General features: G+C 40.1%; 1 protein-coding gene across 2 annotated transcripts in view; it reads left to right on the forward strand.

The window, feature by feature from the left end:
• Positions 1 to 22,559, forward strand: part of WDHD1 (WD repeat and HMG-box DNA binding protein 1) — a 62,160-nt gene that overhangs the window by 19,069 nt on the left and 20,532 nt on the right. For both annotated transcript variants that reach the window (XM_023514517.1, XM_023514518.1), the window contains exons 10-15: positions 4,172 to 4,382; positions 8,101 to 8,282; positions 10,559 to 10,743; positions 12,897 to 13,138; positions 15,856 to 15,993; positions 18,025 to 18,181. In XM_023514517.1, coding sequence (XP_023370285.1) covers positions 4,172 to 4,382; positions 8,101 to 8,282; positions 10,559 to 10,743; positions 12,897 to 13,138; positions 15,856 to 15,993; positions 18,025 to 18,181 — 1,115 coding nt within the window. The remainder of the gene's footprint in view (positions 1 to 4,171; positions 4,383 to 8,100; positions 8,283 to 10,558; positions 10,744 to 12,896; positions 13,139 to 15,855; positions 15,994 to 18,024; positions 18,182 to 22,559) is intronic.

A 22,559-nucleotide genomic window follows, 5' to 3' on the forward strand; every position in this document is an offset into this window, starting at 1 on the left:
TGCATATTTTGGATCATACCCCAGCTAAGTCACCAAGACAACCAGAGACAAAAAAGATATGGAGTAGACAGTGAGAAAAGGAGAGGCAAATAGACGTTAAAATTGAGAATTATGATAGGGGCATGAGTTTATTTTGAACCCATCATTGGGTCCTACTAAGTTTGCCCTTAGTAAAATACCCTCAAGAAACCCTGAAGAGCTATCCAAACATATATGAAAAAGTGTATTCAGGTATCATAAGAGGTAAACAGTAATAGGAAGGGAGTTTCTGTCCAGAATCCCCTATAATAAAGAATTTGCTGTTCATTCAATAGGTTGTATCCAGATTCCAGATATTCAGGATCTGCCTCAGAGCAGAGGACCACCATGTCACATCCAGGGTACCTGACATATAGTGATAGAGTGAGAAAGGGGCATAAAGACCAGCAACTTGGACCCAAGACAGGGTATGATAATGAGTGATGTTGACGTAGTGATGCCATATAAGAATGACCAAGCTGGCTCAGCGCCTGTGGCTCAAGTGGCTAAGGCGCCAGCCACATACACCTAAGATGGTGGGTTCCAATCCAGCCTGGGCCGCCAAACAACAATGACAGCTGCAACCAAAAAATAGCTGGGCGTTGTGGCAGGCGCCTGTAGTCCCAGCTACTTGGGAGGCTGAGGAAGGAGACTCGCTTGACCCCAGGAATTGGAGGTTGCTGTGAGCGTGATGCCATGGCACTCTACCCGGGGGGATAGCTTGAGGCTCCGTCTCAAAAAAAAAAAAAAAAGAAACTAACTTTGGCGTCTCAAAAAGTGAAGTCTAAGCCTGTGGCAGGTTGGGGGGATGTTAGGATCTACTCAGTTTACCTGACTGAATCTCCAAAGATAGGGAACTTGGCAGCACTGGGTACTTCTAAAAGTGGGCTGAAAATGGGGGGTCGATTTAAGAGAGATCCCTCAAGACTCAACATGAGTGTGCACAGCAAGGTGACAGCCTTACCCCCTCCACACATAACATTTGGCAGAATGTTGGAGATTTGTTTTCTAGCAAAAGCACAACAAAGACTTTCCTTGGACAAGGGATACTAGGTACAATTGAATGGAGTTGGGTAAGGGGCATACTGTACTGAAAATGGGATTGAATTAAAGTGCCCATTCTTGGGTGTTGAAATTCCCAACTTGCATTTACTTGGCTCCCATAACATTGTCAGTCTTACACTTTTATTCAGGATATTGGAGGAATCATCTTTGGGGAATCTATCCAAAAGAAAAGATCTAAAGAAAGAGATTCTTAGCTCCAGGGAAAACAAAACGTTTTAAAAGAGAAGAAAAGTGATCATAACATACTGTGTGAAGTGAAGATGGAAATAGTGCCAACGGCCGGGCACGGTGGCTCATGCCTGTAATCCTAGTACTCTGGGAGGCTAAGGTGGGTGGATTGCTGGAGTGCATGTGTTTCAGATGAGCCTGAGCAAGAGCAAGACCCCATCTCTACTAAAAATAGAAAAACTGAGGCAAGAGTTGGAAGCTGCTATGAGCTATGAGGCCAGAGCACTCTACCCAGGCTGACAGCTTGAGACTTGTATCAACTACTTGTATCAAGAAGTAGTGCCAACAGCTTAGTGTTATTGTGAGGATTAAGTGCATTACGTATGATTAAAACAACACTTAGTAAGTATCGGCTATAATCTGTATTCAGCTGTGAATAGCATTCACATGATCCTAATAGCCTAAGTGATGTATATTGCTGGAACCAAAGTGAGGATGTCCATATTGCAAGGACTGGGGGATGATAGCAAGTGTGCACGCATGGGGATGTGAGCAGCTGTGAAAGGGCACCTGGTTCTCAGCTTCCATAGACAGGATCTATAGGAATCTATAGATAGAAAGATCTATCTATCTATCTATAATAGGATAGGATCTTATAGGATCTATAGGAATCTGTACTGGGATAGATAAATCTATAAATGGGATAGATAATCTGTAGGAAATAAATGTGTTTTAATTTGTTTAATGTTTCTTAAACATATTTTACTAAGAAATATCCCTTATATATATATATAAGGGATATCCCTTCATGAAATAACTGTCACATTTATTTCCTACAGATCTATCTATCTATAATAGGATAGGATATATAATAGGATCTATAGGAATCTATAGATAGAGATCTATAGGAATCTATAGATCTCTATCTATCTATAATAGGATCTATCAAACAGATAATGATTAAAAGTGAAAACTAAAGAAGAAATAGTGCTAGAATATTGTTTACAAGTATGAAGGAAAGTATCAAAGAAACAACTAAAAGAGCTGGAAAGATTTCCCCTGCGGAGATGTAAGTTGGGAGCTGTGTTGAAAGGTTGTCACCTCTTAGAAAATCTTTAACCCATTTGTCTAGAAGAGACCACTCTCTTCCTTTTTCCTTTCACTCTTCATAGTACATTTTCACAACTGTTAACCTTTTATGGCCCGCACCATGAATATAAAGCAAAAGTTAAATTTTCCTATGAAAAAATTCCAAAAAGTTTTTAATAACTTGAGTACATAAACTTTTAGGAATATAGATTTAGTTCTTCTAGCATTTACTTATTAATTTAATTATACATATCAAATCATGTTTAAATGTATGAATGTAGAGGTACTCTTTAAGTTGTCTCTCATTTTATTGATGTCAGTTTTTCAGAGCAGAATGATGTTTACTTCCATCTGGTGCAGAGGCTCACATCTATAACCCCAGCACTTGGGAGAGTGAGGCAGAAGGATTATCTGGGGCAGGCCAGGAGTTGACCAGTCTGGGCAACATAGGGAGAGCCCCTCTCTACCAAAAAATTTAAAATTCTATGAGTAAAAAGAAAGAAATAAAAAGATTTGTGACATAGTCTTTTTAAGTCCACTAATGTTATTCTCATTAGAATATTATGCCAAGGGCTAGATGCAGTGATGTATACCTGGAATCCTAGCACTCTGGGAGGCTGGGTGGATTGCTTGAGCTTAGGAGTTCAAAACCAGCCTGATGAAGAGCAAGACCCCGTCTCTAAAATAGCTGGGCATGTGTCAGGTGCCTATAGTCCCAGCTACTTGGGCAGCGGAAATGAGGATCACTTGAGTCCACGAGTTTGAGGTTGCTGTAAGCAGTGACACCACGGCACTCTATTAAAGACAATAAAGTAAGACTCTGTCTCAAAAAACAAAACAAAACAAAAAGAATATTATACCAAACTCTTGAGTTTCTCAGTAGCTTAAGATTTGTTCCGTTTTCGTTCATCCTGTAGGATTAATTTGTGTACTCTGCAATGTACCTGCTTAATTTTTATTTTGTTTATGGATTTATTTTTATAGATAAGGTCTCACTTTGTCACCCAGGCTGGAGTGCATTGGCACAATTGTAACTACTATTGTATTACTTGAACTGCTAGGCTCGACCATTCCTCTCCAGCACAGCCTCTTGAGTAGCTAGGACTGCAGGCACATGCCGCCACATCCAGCTGCTTTGAAAGTTTTTGGTAGAGTGGGCCTCTCACTGTGTTTCCTGGGGTCTTCAATTCCTGGTCTCAAGGAACCCCCCTGCCTTGACCTTCTAAAGGGCTGGGGCAATAGGCCTGCACTACTGCCTTCAGCCTGATTTCACTTTTTAAAGTGATTTAAAAGTTTGTTTGCAGTGACCCAACTCCTGCCTGGTAGGTTCATATCCCTAGGAAGCAATGAGTAAATCCATGTTGAGTTTCTGTGCTGCTTTTTTTGGTTGGTTCCATCTTAAGCGTAAAAAACCTCACTTTGAGACGATTTAAAGCAAATGTATCACATTTTGTTCAAAATAAAAGAAAATGAGAGCATGTCTTACACCGTGAGAGACTTTGTATGTTCTTGATCATGTACTGTGACTTCTGAGGAATGACTTGGGAGGAATAAAAGCTTGCCTTTTACTTTGGTACATACAGTATGTGTTCACATGTCTGTCCCTGCACCCGAGCCCCATCCCCAGACTAGAAGTCATTTGAAATAAAGACCAAGTCCTAATATCAAAGTATAACTCAGTCTTCTTAAACGCACTTACTAACCATCACCGCTCAGGGCGCCTGCTCAGCCGGCAGTGTTTACAGGCACACATTCAGAGACTGCCTTTTCAGTAGTGAGTTGTTCTAAATAGTTCACTAATACTTTCACATTTGTATTAATTTTTTTCAAGGTATCAAGCAGAGAGGAAAAGGATTACAATGATCTTTTTGATGGAGATGATACAAGTAATGCTGGTGATTTTCTAAATGACAATGCAGTTGAGATCCCCTCTTTCTCCAGGAGGATTATAAATGACGACGAGGATGATGACGACCTCATGATGGCTTCAGGTCGTCCCAGACAGCGGAGTCACATCCTAGAAGATGATGAAAATTCAGTTGGTATGAATTTGACTTTGTGCATGTGATGATCCACCCTGTCAATATTTTCTGTTTTTTTCGTTAAGAATTTTAGTTAAAGTCATGCTGGATTTGTAGAATCTAGCTAACTAAAGCAGTGCTTTGAGGGAATTTTATGCCATTAAATGCTTATGTTTAAAAAAGGTTTTAAATATATGACCTAAGATTCTGGTATAGCAAACTAGAAAAGAAAATTTAAACCCCAAGCAAGAGAAGACGGGAAATATTAAAGAGCAAAATTCTGCAACATTTTTTCCAGACAATCTTGCTCTGGTGCCTGGGTAGAGAGTGCTGTGGTGCCAAAGCTTACAGCATCCTCAAACTCTTGGGCTCAGGAAATCCTCCTGTCTTAGCCTCTGAAGTAGAGACAGGGTCTCCCTCTTGCTTAGGTTCCTCTTGAACTCCTGAGCTCAGGTGATCAGTCTGCCTCAGCCTCCTGGAGTGCTGGGATTACAAGTGTGAGCTGCCCCCAACCCTGGCCTTCAGTAAAGTTTATAACAGAAAAACTAGAGAAGGTCGATGACACCAAAAGCTGGTTCTTTGAAAAGACCAGTAAAATTCCTAAGTTTCTACCTGATTGATCAAGAAAAAGAAGACAAATTACTAACATAAGGAATGAAAGGGGTCATTGCTGTACAGTCTCATGCTGTCCAGTGAAGCTACTGGATACACCTGGTTCTGTAGCCCCTGAGATGTGGCTAGACCCGATTGAGATGTGCCATAACTGAAAAATGCAACCAGATTTTGAAGATGGTCTGGAAAAAAAATGCAAAATACCTAGCAAACTTTTATATTGAGTACATGTTGAGTACATGATATGTATTTGAAATGTCTGTTATTAAAATTCATTCCATCTCTTTTTACCTTTTTTTTTTTGAGACAGGGACTTCCTGTGTTGTCCTTGGTATAGTACCCTGTTGTCACAGCTCACAGCAACCCGAAACTCTGGGGCTCAAGCTATTCTCTGGCCTCAGCCTCCTGAGTAGCTGAGACTACATACTACAGGTGCCTACCACAATGCTTAGCTGTTTTTAGAGATGGGGTCTCACTCTTGTCAGGCTGGTCTTGGTCTTGTGAGGTCAGACAGTCCACCTTTCTTGGCCTCCCAGAATGCTGAGAATACAGGCGTGAGCCACCACCCTCAGCCCCCTCCAGCACTACTATTGATAACCAGAGGATAACAGGACAATATTGTGAATAACTTTGTGCTTGTAAATTTAACAACTAAGATGAAATGGGCGAATTCTTTGAAAGACACAGACTACCAAGTTAACTCCAGAAGAAGCAGATAAACCAAATAGTATTCTATCTGTTAAAGAAATTAATATAATTTAAAATCTTCAAATAAAGTGCCTGTCCTAACAATATACTAAAATAACACATCTAAACATTATCAAGTAAATAAATAAATTAGTAAAAAAGCAAAACGTGCTGTGTTTAAATCACAGAGTTTCTAGAACAAAAAGTCCTCGGTGTTTTGGTCTTGGTAACCACTTATACTCTAAAAAAAAATTTGAGGACCCCCCCACCAAAGAACATTTATTTTTATAGAGTTACATATGTAGTATTATTTGACCCAACCTGAGCTCAGGAGTTCAAGATAAGCCTGAGCAAGAGTGAGACCCTGTCTCTACTAAAAGTAGAAAAACTACCCAGGCATGGCAGGCTTACTTGAGAGGCTAAGACAGGAGGATCCCTGAGCCCAAGAGTTTGAGGTTACTGTGATCCGTGACACTGTAGTACTCTCTACCCAGGCGCCAGAGTGAGACTCTGTCTCAAAAAAAAGTTGCTGAATTTTGCTCTTCCGTACTTCCTATCTTCTGCTTGTTTGGGGTTCAGTTTATATATTATTATTTAATTATATAATTATTATTTAATTTCTAATATTAGAAATTCTTAAATATTCACTGAAAATGGTATTATAAACTCATGTAAATATGAGTGATTTTTTAAAAATGAAAAACAAGGAAATTTGATAAGAAGAATAATATTGCAGAGTCTGGCATAGAAGACAGCTGGGTTCCCTCATCTGCTTGTGGATTATGTCTTACGATATTTTGCTTTTCTTGAAGTATAGGAAGAAAATTTGGCCAAACACAAACATGTAATTTGAAAAGGAGAAGTATTTTTAATAACCTGTTCAGATATTTGCAGATATTCTTTGATACTGTACTAAAACTCAGCAGATGGTGGTTTGTTAAAGATTACTTGTAAAGTGGAATCTGAAAATGCCATTGAAACTTCAGTCCTTCTACATCAGAATCCATTGGTCAGACTTGAACTTTCAATGGACTTTCTTACTGTGTTTAATCTTACAGTGTCTGTATTACTTTTGGAGAATATTGGCTCACTCATCTAATATTGACACATCTCATTATCCAACATAAATTATATTTGTCAGTATCATCACCAGTCTCGTCAGAAATTTGTAAATATTGTATAGTTGTCAAGCTTACAGTGGCAAATAGAAATTTTCCAATATTCTGACTTTTGTTTGAAAGCTCAAATTTTATCATTGGCAACAGATTGTCAGTTTTTTTTAAATGACGGGTTCACTTGATTGGTTTCCCAGAAAGTGTTTTGCCAAACAAGTTGACATTAGCATAGAGTTTGTTTGTTTTTTGGATTTTTTTTTAAGGAGTGTTCTGTGAAAAAATCACTTAGTTCAGCTTACTGCTAAAACAATTACACAAAAATGGTTACTTTTTTCCAAGACATCCATCATTCTGTTTTACACAGACTTCCCATTTTAGGACAGAAAGCTTCTTTAAAAAATCTGTACAAGGATCAAGATTTAATAAAGTTGATATTTTTACAGCAAGTGAGTAGTGGCTAACAGTGCAGTGCCTGCTGATTCCGTTTGGTGCCACTGCCTTAATTCACGCTAAGGTTCCAGGGGTTTACTCATCATCGCTTTTGTACCAACACTGCATCTCTATAACACAGTGGAAGAGGCAGGTAGCATGTTGGTGTCATTAAATATGAATGGAAAATTACTAGATTCCAGAATGCTTTTTCTTTCTCTCTTCTTTTTCTTTTTTTGAGACAGAGTTTTACTTTATCACCCTGGATAGAGTGCTGTGGCATCAAAGGTTATAGCAACCTCAAACTCTTAGGCTCAAGGGATTCACTTGCCTCAGCCTCCTGAGTTGTTGAGACTACAGGTGCCTGCCACAAAGCCTAGCTATTTTTTTTTCTCCCCAAGATGGGGTCTCGCTCTTGTTCAGGCTGATCTTGGACTCATGAGCTCAAGGAGTCCACCAGCCTTGGCCTCCCAGAGTGCTAGGATTTTAGGTGTGAGCCACCGCACCCAGCACTTTTTTCTTTCTTTGTCTCTCTCTCTCTCTCTTTTTTTTTTTTTTTAGTTGAGACAGAGTCTTCCTCTGTTGCCCAGGCTAGAGTGCCACACTCAAACTTCTGGGCTCAAGTGATCCTCCTACCTCAGCCTCCCAAGTAGCTTGGACTATAGGCACGCACCATCACACTTGGCTGATTTTTCTATTTTTAGTAGATACAAGGTCTTGCTATTGATCAGGTTGACCTCAAACCTCTGACCTCAACCTCAAGCAGTCCTGCTGCCTCAGCCTCCCAGAGTGTTAGGATTACAGGCATGAGCCACTGCACCAGCCCTGTAAGGCTTTTTGTTTTTCTAGGTCATTGGTAGTTATGATTCTCTTAATTATAATCTGTTATATTGTAGATGTTACAATGCTAAAAACTGCTTCTAGTCTTCTCAAAGAAGAGGAGGAAGATGATCAAGAAGGCAGCATTCACAATCTGGTGACATCTCAGAGGCCACTCTATGAAGGACCCTTGCCGACTCCCCGGCAGAAGCCCTTCCAACCAGGTTCTACACCCTTGCATCTCACTCACAGATTCATGGTAATTCTTAGTTCCACACTCAACCTCTAAGTATATCAACATTTTTTTTCTCACTGTAGTTGATTTTGTTGGATAAAATGTATTTTTAAAAATCTTAATAAAATGGCCAGGAGCACTATTGGTTGATTATATTTTTTGGTTGCTTTATTTTATGGTTAATTCAGTTTTAATCTTTTCAGCATTACAGTTGAAATTATGTTAGATAAAATTCTGTGTAAAATGATTTATAATATTTTACATAAGGATTTCTATATATCTTATCATACTTATACCTCTTGGCCATACTTCCAAAACTTATTTCTCATATTTGCTGTTTTATAGAAGATTATACTGATTCTAAACACTAGTTAGAAGGTGTTGTTTGAGAAGACAACTACTAGTTTCGTATGTTAGAAGGTCTTTCCCTCACCACACCTCACTGGAATGTCAGGTCTACTATGATGATAGAAATGTCTCTGTTTTGCTTACTGATGTACATAGTAGGCATTAAATATATGCATAATTTAATAATGATTATATGATAAATAAATGAGTATATTTGCTTTTTGCTTTAAGTTTTACCTTTAGCAGTTTAGTATTTCCATTTGTTGGCTATTTGAGGTTTTCCACTCTCAAAAAATTTTCTTGAGCATTTTGCCTGTTGTGTAGGCCTGGCACAAATTTTTATGTAAACACTAAGGTTGATATTTAGTATTAATAAAATTCCTCACCAAGATCAGTAATCATCATTATGCGATAGATCTTAGTTTTTATTAGTATCAGTATTTCATTTATAGTTATATATGGTTATAAGTATAAATAAAATGTTGGCATTAATTTTACTGGGGCCTAGTGTGAGCCTATGGTGTACATAGGCAGAAAACAAGTTTTGCAAATGGTATCAATTATGTTACTTTGAAATTATAAACAAGGTCAGGCAATTAAGTTCATGAACTTGTCCTAGAAAAAGTGCCACATACCTCACTGCTGAATATCACTAAGGTCACCTAGGATGTCCTCCCCCTGGCCATAGTGATATTCAGCAGTGAGGTATGGAGCGCTTCTTTTTTTGTTTTTTGGCTGGGGCTGGGTTAGAACCCACCACCTCCAGCATATGGGGCTGGTGCCCTACTCCTTGAGCCACAGGCGCCGCCCAATATGGAGCACTTTTTTTAGGACGAATTCTTGAACTTAATTGTCAGACCTTGTACAATGACAGCTCTGACGGCCATTCCAGGATGAGTTCTAAAATTGCTTTGAAGGATGGACTAGGCACTGGTGTTGGTGCACAGCTTCTCGGGGGAGGACGGTGAAGGTGACTGTAGTGATACTCAGTGAGGGATGTAGCACTTTCTCTAGGAGGAGGCAGCAAACTTAATTATCTTCCCTCATGTTTATCCTATGACAGAACAGAAAAAATATCTGTTGTTTGCATCCTTATTTGTAAGAGAAGTTTTGAAATGTTGCTTTTGACGAATTTAATGGTTTTGTTGTTCAAAGGCCAGTTGTAAACTGCTTTTTTTTTTTTGAGACAGAGCCTCAAGCTGTCCCCCTGCGTAGAGAGCTGTGGATTCACAGTTCATAGCAACCTCCAACTCCTGGGCTCAAGTGACTCTCCTGCCTCCGCCTCCCAAGTAGCTGGGACCACAGGCGCCTGCCACAACACCTGGCTATTTTTTGGTTGCAGCTGTCATTGTTGTTTTGGCGGGCCCGGGCTGAATTCAAACCCACCACCTTAGGTGTATGTGGCTGGTGCCTTAGCCACTTGAGCCACAGGTGCTGAGCCTTAAACTGCTTTTTTTTAATAACAGTCATAAAATCTGTTCTTAAGTTATCAGTATTCCATTTGTAAATAAATAAGACTAGATGTATCTGAAACTCTTTAGAATTGGGTGACATGTGGTTGTTCCCCTAAATCTTTTTTTTTTTTTTTTGAGACAGAGTCTCACTATTTTGCCCTTGGTAGAGTGCCATGGCATCACAGCTCATAGCAACCTCCAACTCTTGGGCTCAAGAGATCCTCTTGTCTCAAATGGGACTACAGGCATCCAACACAATGCCCAGCTATTTTTTTGTTGCAGTTGTCATTGTTGTTTTAGCTGGCAGTGGCTGGATTCAAACCTGCCAGCCTTGGTGTATGTGGCTGGTGCCATAACCACTGTGCTACGGGTGCAGAGCCATAACTTACATCTTGATACAGACTGAATTGTAAGATTTGTTAATTTGTGCCACTATCACCTACTTGTTCTAGGAGCCTCACTTTTTCTCAGACTTCACATAACCTTACATGTTTGTAGGTGTGGAACTCTGTTGGAATTATTCGCTGCTATAACGATGAGCAGGACAGTGCCATAGATGTGGAGTTCCACGACTCTTCCATGCACCACGCCACGCACTTGTCCAACACTCTGAACTACAGCATAGCAGACCTTTCCCCTGAAGCTCTTTTGTTGGCATGTGAAAGCACTGATGAGCTAGCAAGGTAAATTCAAAATCACTAGGAAGAACTTGGCGCTGTTAAAGACAGAAATTAATAAAACAAATATATATCTTTTGTTGCATGAAATTTTAGAAAGAAGAGTTTGGTACAAACACCATATACCCACAGTACTTCCGAAAATGTGTCTGTTTTTGTCTAATCTTTTCCTCATTGCATTCTCTAAGTATGTATCAAAATAATAAAATTTGTAATGCAAGGGAAGTAGAATTATTTTTCATATCTTTAGTGTTTTGTTATTATAAGAGTATTGCATATTCATTACATTTTTTAAGTGGTACAGAAGTTTTAGAAAATGGAAGTTCCCCTAGAATTCTGCTCGGGTATAGCTGCTGGTAATGGTTTGATATGTATCCTTCTAGATTTCTTTCCGTATGAACCCCCCTTGTTTCAATTTACTTTATTGAGAATATAATTATATATAATAAAATGCACCCATTTTAGGTATATAGTTTGATGAGTTGAGAAACGTGTACTCAGTTAACCACTTTGCATTCAAAATGCAGAATACTTTTTATCACCCAAAAATGTTTTGCAGTTAATTCAGTCCTAACCTTGGCCAACCAACTATTGATCTATTTTTTTGTCACTATAGATTAGATTTGAAACTTCTCTTTGAAAAAAGAAAAATTAAAGATTGTACGATTTGTCAACTTGCTTTTTATTTTTTTTAAATTGAGACAGTCCGTCTTTGTCACTCTTGGTAGAGTGCCATGGTGTTGTAGCTCACAGCAACCTCCAACTGTTAGGCTCAAGTGATTTTCCTGCCTCGGCCTCCCAAGTAGCTGGGACTATAGGTGCCCACTACAATGCCTGGCTGTTTGTTTTTTTTTTCTTGTTGTTTGTTTAGCAGGCCCGGGCCGGGTTTGAACCCAGCAGCCCCAGAGCAGGTGGCCAGCACCCTAACTGCTGGGTGCCCATCAACTTGCTTTTTTTATTGAGTATATTTTGGACTATACGTTTTTGGTAGGTAGGTGGGTAGGTGGCTGCAGAGAAAAAACTATGATGGAAAAGCAAAGCGTGCAGACTGCATTTTTTTTAAGAAAAAATATTTGTCTGAGTTCATTTCTCGTGATCTCTTTTTTTCAGCTGATACAGTGCCTATACATTTGATGGATTTTACTGTCTCCCAGGTAAATCACCTGTCACCTGGGAGACATGAAAATCTTGTGAATGGATATATTTGTTTATAAACCAGGGCATGGGTCACCTGGGAACTTGGTGAAGATGCAGAATCTCAGACTCCACCCCAGACCTCTGTGTCAGAATCTGCAATTTTAACAAGATCCTCATGTAACTGAGTACATATTAAAATTTGATAAATATATTACTAACTTTTTAATTGGTCTCCTAATTTACACATCATAAAATTAACTTAGTACTTCATTACTGAATTAAAACAGTTTTGTAAAATATCATTGTTGACTCAGTGTCTCTAACTCAGATACACAAGAACATTATTACTACATGCAGTTTTGATTTTAGATAATCCTGTTTTCCTTGAATATGTGATTTCACAGGCATCTACAATGCTATTTTTTCATTTTAAAATTGAATATTAAAATTACTGTTCAGAGAGTCATTATTGCCTTCCAAATACAGTATCTACATTCTGAAGCTTAAAGAATTTGTGTTGAATGTTAAATTAAATGTGTGTATACACATGCAAAGATAAAAGACAAGAAGCATCTCAACTTCTCAGCAGTGGTTAATAATCTCACTGAGGGTGTTATGTGGGATTTTTTTTTCTTATTTTTCCATGTTAACTTTTTTTTTTTTTGCAGTGAAAGAACTGTTGCTTAATGTTTTGATACTTCCTTTTTTGAAACTTGGTTTTGATTTTATGTACATTTACAATATAAAATCACAGGGACAGTTTTTAGCCTGCTATTTTTTTATTCAATGTTATGTTGTAAGCATTTTCCTATGTTTTTAATCTTAAAAAACATGCTTTTGAATGTTTTTAATGTAATTTAAGGATAGTTCATTGTTACTTTCTTAAAGTAATTTCTTATAGTAGTAATATATAATGGAAAAAACTATTTGGTTTTGTTGTTGGGTGTCACAAACAGTTGTACGTGTGTGTACACATTCCATATGGAAGTTTGATCGTGCTTCTCTCTTGTTTTGACTTTTAGCAAGCTTCACTGCCTGCACTTCAGTTCTTGGGACTCAAGCAAAGAGTGGCTCATAGATATGCCTCAGAAGGAGGACGTCGAGGCCGTGTGTCTGGGTCAGGGATGGGCTGCCGCTGCCACCAGCGCCTTGCTGCTGCGGCTCTTCACCATCGGGGGTGTTCAGAAGGAGGTCTTCAGTCTCCCCGGGCCTGTGGTGTCGATGGCAGGACACGGAGAACAGCTTTTTGTTGTTTATCACAGAGGTAGATTTTTTTTCGAGTCTTTTGTGATTTTACCATGGAGTAAAATGGAAATTACTTGAGCTTTTTGTTGTTGTATTACAGTTCCTCGTTTTGGTTTGGATTATATACCTCCTTTTGCATTTGTACATTTGAGGCAGTGTAATCTTTGTAGAGAATTTTGTTGTATTCACAATAGCAATGAAGATGAAAATGCTTTATTTATAGAAGAACTGTGTTATAGAGAGAATTCCGAGGTAGAGTTCGTTACTTGTATGTTTAAATCTTATCTTCTAGCAAGCATAGCTAGAGAACGTTCAGAATTTAAATACCTCAAAGTAAACTAACTATGAGTGTAAAAGACTAAAACAGTTTTGAACAGAACTTTTTTCTGCTTCCTTTTCATCACCTCAAGTCTGTCTTTCTTTTTTTTGCAGTTTTTGGCCGAGGCTGGGTTTGAACCCACCACCTCCAGTATATGAGGCCAGCGCCCTACTCCTTGAGCCACATGCACCACTTACCTCAAGTCTTCTTCAGGGCTCTGCGCCTGTAGCACAGTAGTTACAGCGCCAGCCACATACACCAAAGGTGGTGGTTTCAAACCTGGCCCGGGCCATCTAACCAACAATGACAACTGCAACAAAAAATGGCCAGGCATTGTGGTGGGTGCCTGTAGTCCCAGCTACTTGGGAGGCTGAGGTGGGAGAATCTCTTGAGCCCTGGAGTTTGAGGTTGCTGTGAGCTGTGATGCAACGGCACTCTACCCAGGTGACATAGTGAGACTCTGTCTCAAAAAAAAAAAAAGGCTTGCTTTAGTCCCCACCACTATTCCAAGACTGGTCTTATCAAGGTTACTGATGATCTCTTACAGGTTTTTAAACATACAGTTCAATTGGAAATACTTTCTTTTCTTGGCTTCTTTGCTGCCACTCCCAGAGTGTCCCTCAGCAGCTCCTCCTCCTCAGCCGACTTTGCTCCTTCTCTGTCTAGCTCTGTGGACAGTCAGGGGCTCTCAGTCCTCTGACTGCCTAGCCATGGTCAAATTGGACTCTACATTGCTGCTCTGCACAGCCTACAAAGGTCATTGAAATAAAATTCTCATGACCACACTTAGGCTTAGATATCATTTTTTCTAATGCTGGTTGTAACTGTAAACTGATTTTATGACTTAGAGGTCAAAAAATGCAGTCTGAGGCTTGGCGCCTGTAGCTTAGTGAGTAGGGCGCTGGCCACATACACCAAAGGTGGCAGGTTCCAGCCCAGCCTGGGCCTGCTAAACAACAATGATGACTGCAAAAAAAAAAAAAAAATAGCCGGGCTATGTGGTGGGCACTTATAGTCCCAGCTACTCGGAATACTTGGAAGGCTAAGGCAAGAGAATCGCTTGAGCCCAAGAGTTTGAGGTTGCTGTGATCTGTGATGCCATGATGCTGTACCAAGGGCAATATAGTGCGACTCTGTCTCAGAGAAAAAAAGATGCAGTCTGAGAAACTATCCTGGGGACTTTATCCAGACCCAGGGCTTTGAATACCCCTCTGCCTCTGTGAGTTCCAGGTTGGTGTCACCAGCCCTGCCCTCTCCTTGTGTCTTAGACTTATCTATCCAATTGCCCAGTTAAAATCTCTTGAGTTTTGACAGACATCTTCAACTTAACTCATTCACAATAAACACCTTTGATTTGTTTTTCCTTCTGAACTTGTTTTTGGTGTAGTTTCCTCAGCTCAGTAAGTAGCACACTAGCAGTCCAGGGCTCAGCCCAAAGCCTAGAGGTTGTCCTCATTTTCTCTCTTTCCCGCACCCTCCACATCCACTCCAACAGCACATGCCACGTCTGTGGGACTGCATTCCACTTCTGTCTCTTTCTGTTCCTTCCACTGGCACTCTGGGGCAATCCGGATGTCATCTCCGGGGCTGGTGTGGTACTCACCTAACTAGTCTTTCAGCTTGAGTTCTTGCCTTCCACATCCTGGGTGCTGCGCCCTATGTGTTCTGAATAGACCACGTCCCTCTTCTGCTCAAATCTCTGACTTGCCTTCACTTCTAGAATCAAAATCCAACTTCTTATTGTAGCTGGCAAGGTGACCTACTGATCTGACCTTTGCCTGCGTCTGACCTCCTCTCTCTCCCTTTTTTTCTTGTTACCGTGTTCTGGCTATACTGGCCTCTGTGTTCTTTGAACTTGCCAAGCTTGTTCTTCTATCTTGGGACTTTCTGTTAGGTGTTCCCTCCACCAGGTATAATGTTCCTTCCTGTGATGTTTGCATGGCAGGCTCCAACTTAGAAATTCTTCTTTCAGCTTAAGTTTTACTTTCTCAGAGGCTACCTCTGACTGTCCAGTCTAAAATAAATACTTAGCCTCATACTCTATATCACATTATTATAAAAATTCTTTGATAGCATTTTTGTTCTTAAGTTTTTAAATTTGTCTGTCTTCTACTTTGAATTTCATGACAGCAGTGACTTTGGGCCAGTGCGTGGCACGTAGTAAGCTCTCTGTAAATATTTCCTGAGTGAATGAACGACCACCTGTAATCCGTTTATGGAAGTGGTCCATGTATTGTATTACTCTGTAATGCCTCAGTAGTAGATGTAATAACATCTCTACCTAACTGTAATGCCTCAGGAAGGTAGAGTAATCTAAGAATTTACCACAAAATCAAAATCAACTGACAGAAAATAATGTAGACTGCATTATAGCTCAATAACCTTTGATGCTTGATCTCTTTACATTTTCTCAATAGGTACAGGATTTGATGGGGATCAGTGCCTTGGAGTTCAACTGCTAGAGCTGGGGAGGAAAAAAAGACAAGTTCTGCACGGTGACCCTCTTCCGCTCACAAGGCGATCCTATCTTGCTTGGGTTGGCTTTTCAGCTGAAGGCAAGATAAATTTGTTTCTTTCTTTTGTTTTTTTAATTTGTTTCTTTAAATTAAAAAATATTTTCAAGAAAAAAATTTCATTCCTAATTAACTTAAAGATAAATTGTATTTTAGATCACTCTATTATGTGGACAGAACTGGAAGCTGCAGTTGATAGGCAAGGTAGTCGCTGTCTCAGGCACCACATCTCTCGCCATGAGAATTCTGAGTAGAAAATACACAGGGGAAATAGATTTCCCTTTCTCTTTTCTTTTTTTGAATTAAAAAAAATTGTTTTCTTACAATTTTGGAGACTAACCAGGAAGTACATTTCTCTGAAAGTTTATCAGACAGCAAGGAGGAAATCAGTGGTAAAGTGGTATCTTTTCCAGCAGATTGTACACAAAAATTAGGAAGTTTCTAGAATGTTACTGTTAACTTCAGTAGCTGCTAACCACATGTGGCTTTGAGCACTTGAAATACTGCTAATCTGAATTGGGATGTTCTGTAACTATAAAATACTGTCTGATGTTTTGAAGAGTTAGTATGTAAAAAAATACAAAAATCTCAATTCTTTTTTTTTTTTTTTTTTTTTGCAGTTTTTGGCTGGGGCCGGGTTTGAACCTGCCACCTCCGGTATATGGGGCCAGTGCCCGACTCCTTTGAGCCACAGGCGCAGCCCAAATCTCAGTTCTTTTATATTACATGTTAAGTGATAATATTTTTGGCTATATTAAATAAATCATTAAAATTAACTTCACACTTTTTTTTACATGTGGCACTAGGGAATTAAAAGTTACAGTTGTGGCTCCTGTGATATTTTTGTTCTGTGGGACTGTTGTGGACTCAGTTGTAGTGGTTCAGGACAGATGATTTGAGGACACTGAAGAGTACCTTATTTTAAATCAACTGTTAACTCCATCTCAAGAGGGCCTAAATATTTCTCTCATTGGGGATTTGTGTTCTTCATTTAAATTACTGGAAACTCACTATATAACATCAGTCATTAATGGATGTGTTTTCTGTTGGGATATTATTAGTCATTCATGCTTTAATAATATGACCATTAATAGCCAACATTTGTATAGTTTTTTTTTTTGCCCCAAGTACCAATCAGATCTGGACTCAGAGCAAATGATATTTGCAGAGCAAGAGGGATCTGAAGCCACAGATGACAAATGAGATAGTTCAGTAATCTGTGTGCACTTGCTGAGTTGAAAGCAGAGTGGGTGGAAAACAGGAATGCCTATTTTCCTAGGTAAGAACTGCTTGCCTAGGAGTTGGGGATAGAACTGTGAAAAAGCCAAAGAAGAAGAGGGAGGAAGAAGAGTATGAAAGATAAATTTCTTTACACCATCACTCTGTATCAGATTTTGGTCATTTTTCTAAGTCTCTTGCAACAAAGAGCCTTCACATTCAGGTTTAACTTTTTTTTGTTGTTGAAATTGGTTTAAAAATTATTAATGTAGGACAGGTGCAGTGCCTCAGGCCTGTAATCCTAGCACTCTGGGAGGCCAGGACAGATGGATCCCTTGATTTCAGGAATTCGAGACCAGCCTGAGCAAGAATGAGACCCATCTCTATTGAAAATAGAAAAACTAGCTGGGCGTCATGGCAGGTGCCTATAGTCCCAGCTGCCAGGGAGGCTGAGGCAGGAGGATCACTTAAGCCCAGGTGTTTGAGGTTGCTGTGAGCTGTGATGATATGATGGCACTGAACCCAGGGCAACAGAGTGGACTCTGTCTCAAAAGAAATAAAAAAAATTATTACTGTTACACTCTAGCAAGGGGCATAGTTTCCACTGAAACTATCAGTTCTTTTAATTTGGGTAAATTTTAGTCATATGACATACGATTTTTTTTTCTTTTTTCAGTTAGGCCTTACTTGATATGGTTAGTGAAAGTTTATAGGAAATAATCTTAGATAATTTGCCTTTCATTTTGATTTTTGCTTTTGAAGTGGAAGTTGAATCCTTGGTATGTATTTTTGAAATAGGGCTTAACAAATACGTAGCTATGTCTCCAAATGATTTCTCTTTCTGCTGATTGACAGGAACCCCCTGTTATGTGGATTCAGAAGGCATTGTCCGAATGCTTAATAGAGGGCTTGGGGACACCTGGACTCCCATATGCAACACGAGAGAGCACTGCAAAGCAAACTCTGACCACTACTGGGTGGTTGGCATCCATGAAAATCCCCAGCAACTAAGGTGGGCTGCGTCAGGCTGTGTGAAGCTGACTCTGTTTGTAAAAGTACTTTGAAATTCTTTGTATGAGACCCGTTAAGTATATTTGTTCTTCATCTTAGTCAATTTACTTTCTTTCCATAATCACTATTAGGAAATTGTTTATATTCATCTTAAAGCTTTTAACCAATTATTTAAAACTTAATGAACAAAATAGAAATTAAGTTTATTAGGGTGACTGCAGTGTCATTTCAGCCAAACATGGAGGGGAGTTTTGGGTAAGCATGGCATTTTACCTTTTTTTTTTTCTTTGAGACAGAGTCTCACTGTGTTGCCCTCAGTAGAGTGCTGTGGTATCATACCTCACAGCAACCTCAGACTCTTGCCTTAAGCACTTCTCTTGCTTCGTCCTCCCAAGTAGCTGGACTACAGGTGCCTGCCACAATGCCCGGCTATTTTTTTGTTGCAGCTGTCATGGTTGTTTAGCAAGCCCCAGCTGGATTCCAACCCACTTGCCTTGATGCATGTGGCTGCCGCCCTAACCACTGAGCTGTGCTGAGTTATAGGCACCCAGCTGTTTTACTTTTTGTTATAGTTTTTTTTAACCATGACTTAGAATTGAATATATATAATTGCCTGATTTTTGGTATTTTTTCTTAATTATTATAATAGGGGCTAATAGAAGTTTAATAGTTGACTACAAGTGTAGGATTCTCAGTTCAGAGAGTATCAACTCAGTAGTGTATTGAAAATGTTCCTCTTTTGATACCTGATAACTTCTTGTTCCAAAAGATTATGCAGGTGATCTAGCTGCTCGGGAGGTGGAGTGGGACAGTCACCTAAGCCCAGGAGTTCACGACCAGCCTGGGCAACATAGTGTAATGCTATTTCTAGATAGATAAATAGACTATTTCCATCATCTTCCAGAAAAGATGCATTAAAAACAAAAAATAGATCATCAGTGACATTGTGCAGGTACTTGGTGAACCAAGAGGCCTCTGCTTTCCCAGAGTTTATAGTCTGGAGAGAGACATAACATAGACAAGTAAGGTATCCATTACTACTTGAGATAAATTCAGCTAATTAATCTGACTAGACTCATATTGGAGAAAACAGAAGAGCATGTTCTAGGTAGGATGATCATGGAAGACTTTTGATGGTGTAGCATAATAGAGGAAGCCTGACTGAATATAGTGGTTCACACCTATAATCCGAACCTTTTGGGAGGCCAAGGTGGGAGGATCACTTAAGGCCAGGAGTTTGAGAGCAGCACGGGCAATATACTAAGACTTTGTCTCTACAAAAAATTTAAAAATTAGCTGTGTGTGTCTATAGTTCTAGCCACTCAAGCAGCTTAGGTGGGAGGATTGCTTGAACTCAGGAATTGAGGTTACATTGAACTATGATCATGCCACTGTAGCCCAGGCAATGACACAAAATAATGGTCTCTAAAATCAAATAAATAAATAAATAAATAAAATGAGCACTGAGGCCAAGGACTCGGATGTGGAAGAGTGGAGGGAGAAACAGTCCTTGCAGAGTGAGCAGTGTGTACAGAGACCCTGAGGTCAGGAAGAGCCAGGTGTGTCTGAGTGACTGAGGGTGTAGACACAGCTAGAGGACAAGGAGCAGGGGTGGAGGGAGTGTGAGTCCAAGACCACACCAGGCAGACACAGGGTGCATTGCAGGCCCTGGCAGAGAAGTTTGGATTTTATTTGAAATCTATCAAGAAGCCGTTTAAGGGTTTTGTGCAGGAAAATGATGTAATATGATTTATGATATAAAGAGAAAAATATATGTGTAGTAAATGGATTAGAAAGGTTAAGATTGGGGATGGGGAAACCAGTTTTCAACAAGGGGATTATCCATTCCTCAGGAGTCATTTGGAACTGTGGGGTATTGTTTTTGCTTTACAGTGACCAGGGGTCACCCTGGCATTTAGCAAGCCAGTGCTAGAGCTGTTCAGGATGCTCCTTCAAATGCTGTCTCTGCTTTTAAGAAACACAGGATTTTATGATCTGGAAGCACAACTGTGACTATGGCTTAACTGCCCTTGGGGCAGTAGAAATGAGGAGAGGCAGATTCAAGACAGGAATAGGGACTTGCTGGCAGACTGGGGACTGGGAGTGAGGTGGAGGAGTCAAAGGATGCCACGTTTCTAGTTTGAGCAGTTGGGTGGATAGTCCTACCTTTTATAGAAATAAGGAGGGTAGAAAGGAATTCCTCCTAGGTGTTAAGGTTTGAAATGCCTCTGAAACATCCAGATAAAGATATCAAAAAGATACTAATACATATAAAATTTGAATTCAGAAGGAAAATGTTGGCTGGAGGTATTCAATTTAAAACTTGAATTCAGAAGGAAATGTTGGCTGGAGTCACCAGAATATAGAAGATATTTGAGGTCATAAAATAAATGAAAGAGTAGAAAAAAATGTGTCAAAACCCAGCCATAGAAGGGCTGGGCATGGTGGCTCACACTTGTAATACTAGCACTCTGGGAGGCTGAGATGGGCGGATTGATTCAGCTCAGGAGTATGAGACCTGCCTGAGCAAGAGCGAGACCCCATCTGTAAAAATCCAGGTGTTGTGGTGGGCCCCTGTAGTCCCAGCTACTTGGGAGCTGTGGCCAGAGAATCACTCAAGCCTAGGAGTTTGAGGTTGCTGTGAGCTGTGACGCCATGGCACTCTACCAACGGCAACATAGTGAGACTCTGCCTCAGAAAAAGAAACAAACAAAAAAACCAACCCTAAGAAATGCCAACATTTAGAGATCAGATATTGGAGTAGGAGTTTTTGGATTAGAAAAAGAAAGATAAGCTAGGCAATAAGAGGAAAAATAACTTGAAGGGAGTCATATCACAGAAACTGTAACTAGAAATAATTTCAAGAAAAACAGATCCAAATGGCTGTCAGGGATGTGAAAAGATGATCAGTATCACTCAAGGGAAATACAAATCAAAACTCCAAAGAATTTTTTTTTAACCGTCAGGTGAGAAAACCATGAATGTTTGCTGATACTTGGTCGGAGAGATGTTCAGGGAACAATCATGCTCACGCGTTGCTGGGGGGGTTTGAAGTGGTGTACTCCCTGCAGAGGGCGATGGTCAAGGCTGCCTGAGCTGGAGATGCTTCTGCCCTTTGACTTACGGTTTCTGCTTTTAGAATTGTCCTACATGCCTACGACTGTGTACTATTTAAAGTATGATCCATGGACCCTAGAATCAGCATCAGCAGCGAGCTTGTTAGACATGTCGAGTCTCAGGCATCATGTTGGCCCTACCGAGTCAGAAGCTTCCTTTTTAAAGGGGTCCCCCGTGATTCATGTACACACTGAAGTTTGGAAAGTACTACTGCTTACGCACCCAAGGAATGACATGTTAAAGGGATCCGACATGTGGGATTATTAATTTTTTTTTTTGAGATCAGAATCTCAAGCTATTACCTTGAGTGAGTACTGTGGCATCATAGCTCACACACAGCAGCGTCCATCTCTTGGACTCAAGTGATTCTCTCACCTTGATCTTGCTTTTTGCTCAGGCTGGTCTCAAACTCATGAACTCAAGCAATCCACCTACCTCGATCTCCCAGAGGTTAGGATTACAGGTGTGAGCCACTGTGCCCAGTCCCAGGATCATGAATATTAACAAAAGATTAGAAGCATACATTTCTAAATATATTCTGTACATTTATGCACTAGTATATATCTATAAAAATGTAAAGTAGGCTTGGCGCCTGTGGCTCAACTGGCTAAGGCTCCAGCCACATACACCTAAGGTGGTGGGTTCAAATCCAGCCCGGGCCCACCAAAACAACAATGACGGCTGCAACCAAAAAATAGCGGGGCGTTGTGGTGGGCACCTGTGGTCTCAGCTACTTGGGAGGCTGAGGCAAGAGAATGGCTTAAGCCCAAGAGTTGGAGGTTGCTGAGCTGTGACGCCACGGCACTCTACCTAGGGCAATATAGTGAGAATCTGTCTCCAAAAAAAAATTAGCAGGCTAGTGGTGGGTGCCTGTAGTCCTAGCTGCTTGGGAGGCTGTGGTGAGAGGATCACTTGGGAGTTTGAGGCTGCAGTGAGTGAGCTGCGATTGTGCCAATGCGCTCTAGCCTAGGTGACAGAGTGAGACCCTGTTTCTCTTTTTTGAGACCCTACATCTTAAAATTAAATATTGTGGCAGGTGCCTATAGTCCCAGCTACTTTGGGAGGCTGTGGCAAGAACATCACTTGAGCTCAGGAGTCTGAGGTTGCTGTTGAGCCAGGCTGAGGCACTCTAGCCTGGGTGACAGAGTGAGACTTTGTCTCAAAAAAAAAAAGAAAGAAAAATTAAATCCAGTTATTATATAACACTGTTCTGTTCCTAGGTACTTAATCAAGAGAATAAGAAATGTATTCATGAGGGAAGA

This window comes from Otolemur garnettii, unplaced genomic scaffold, assembly GCF_000181295.1.
Source record: "Otolemur garnettii isolate 467f Iridium unplaced genomic scaffold, OtoGar3 scaffold00054, whole genome shotgun sequence".
NCBI classification, from domain to species: Eukaryota; Metazoa; Chordata; class Mammalia; order Primates; family Galagidae; genus Otolemur; species Otolemur garnettii.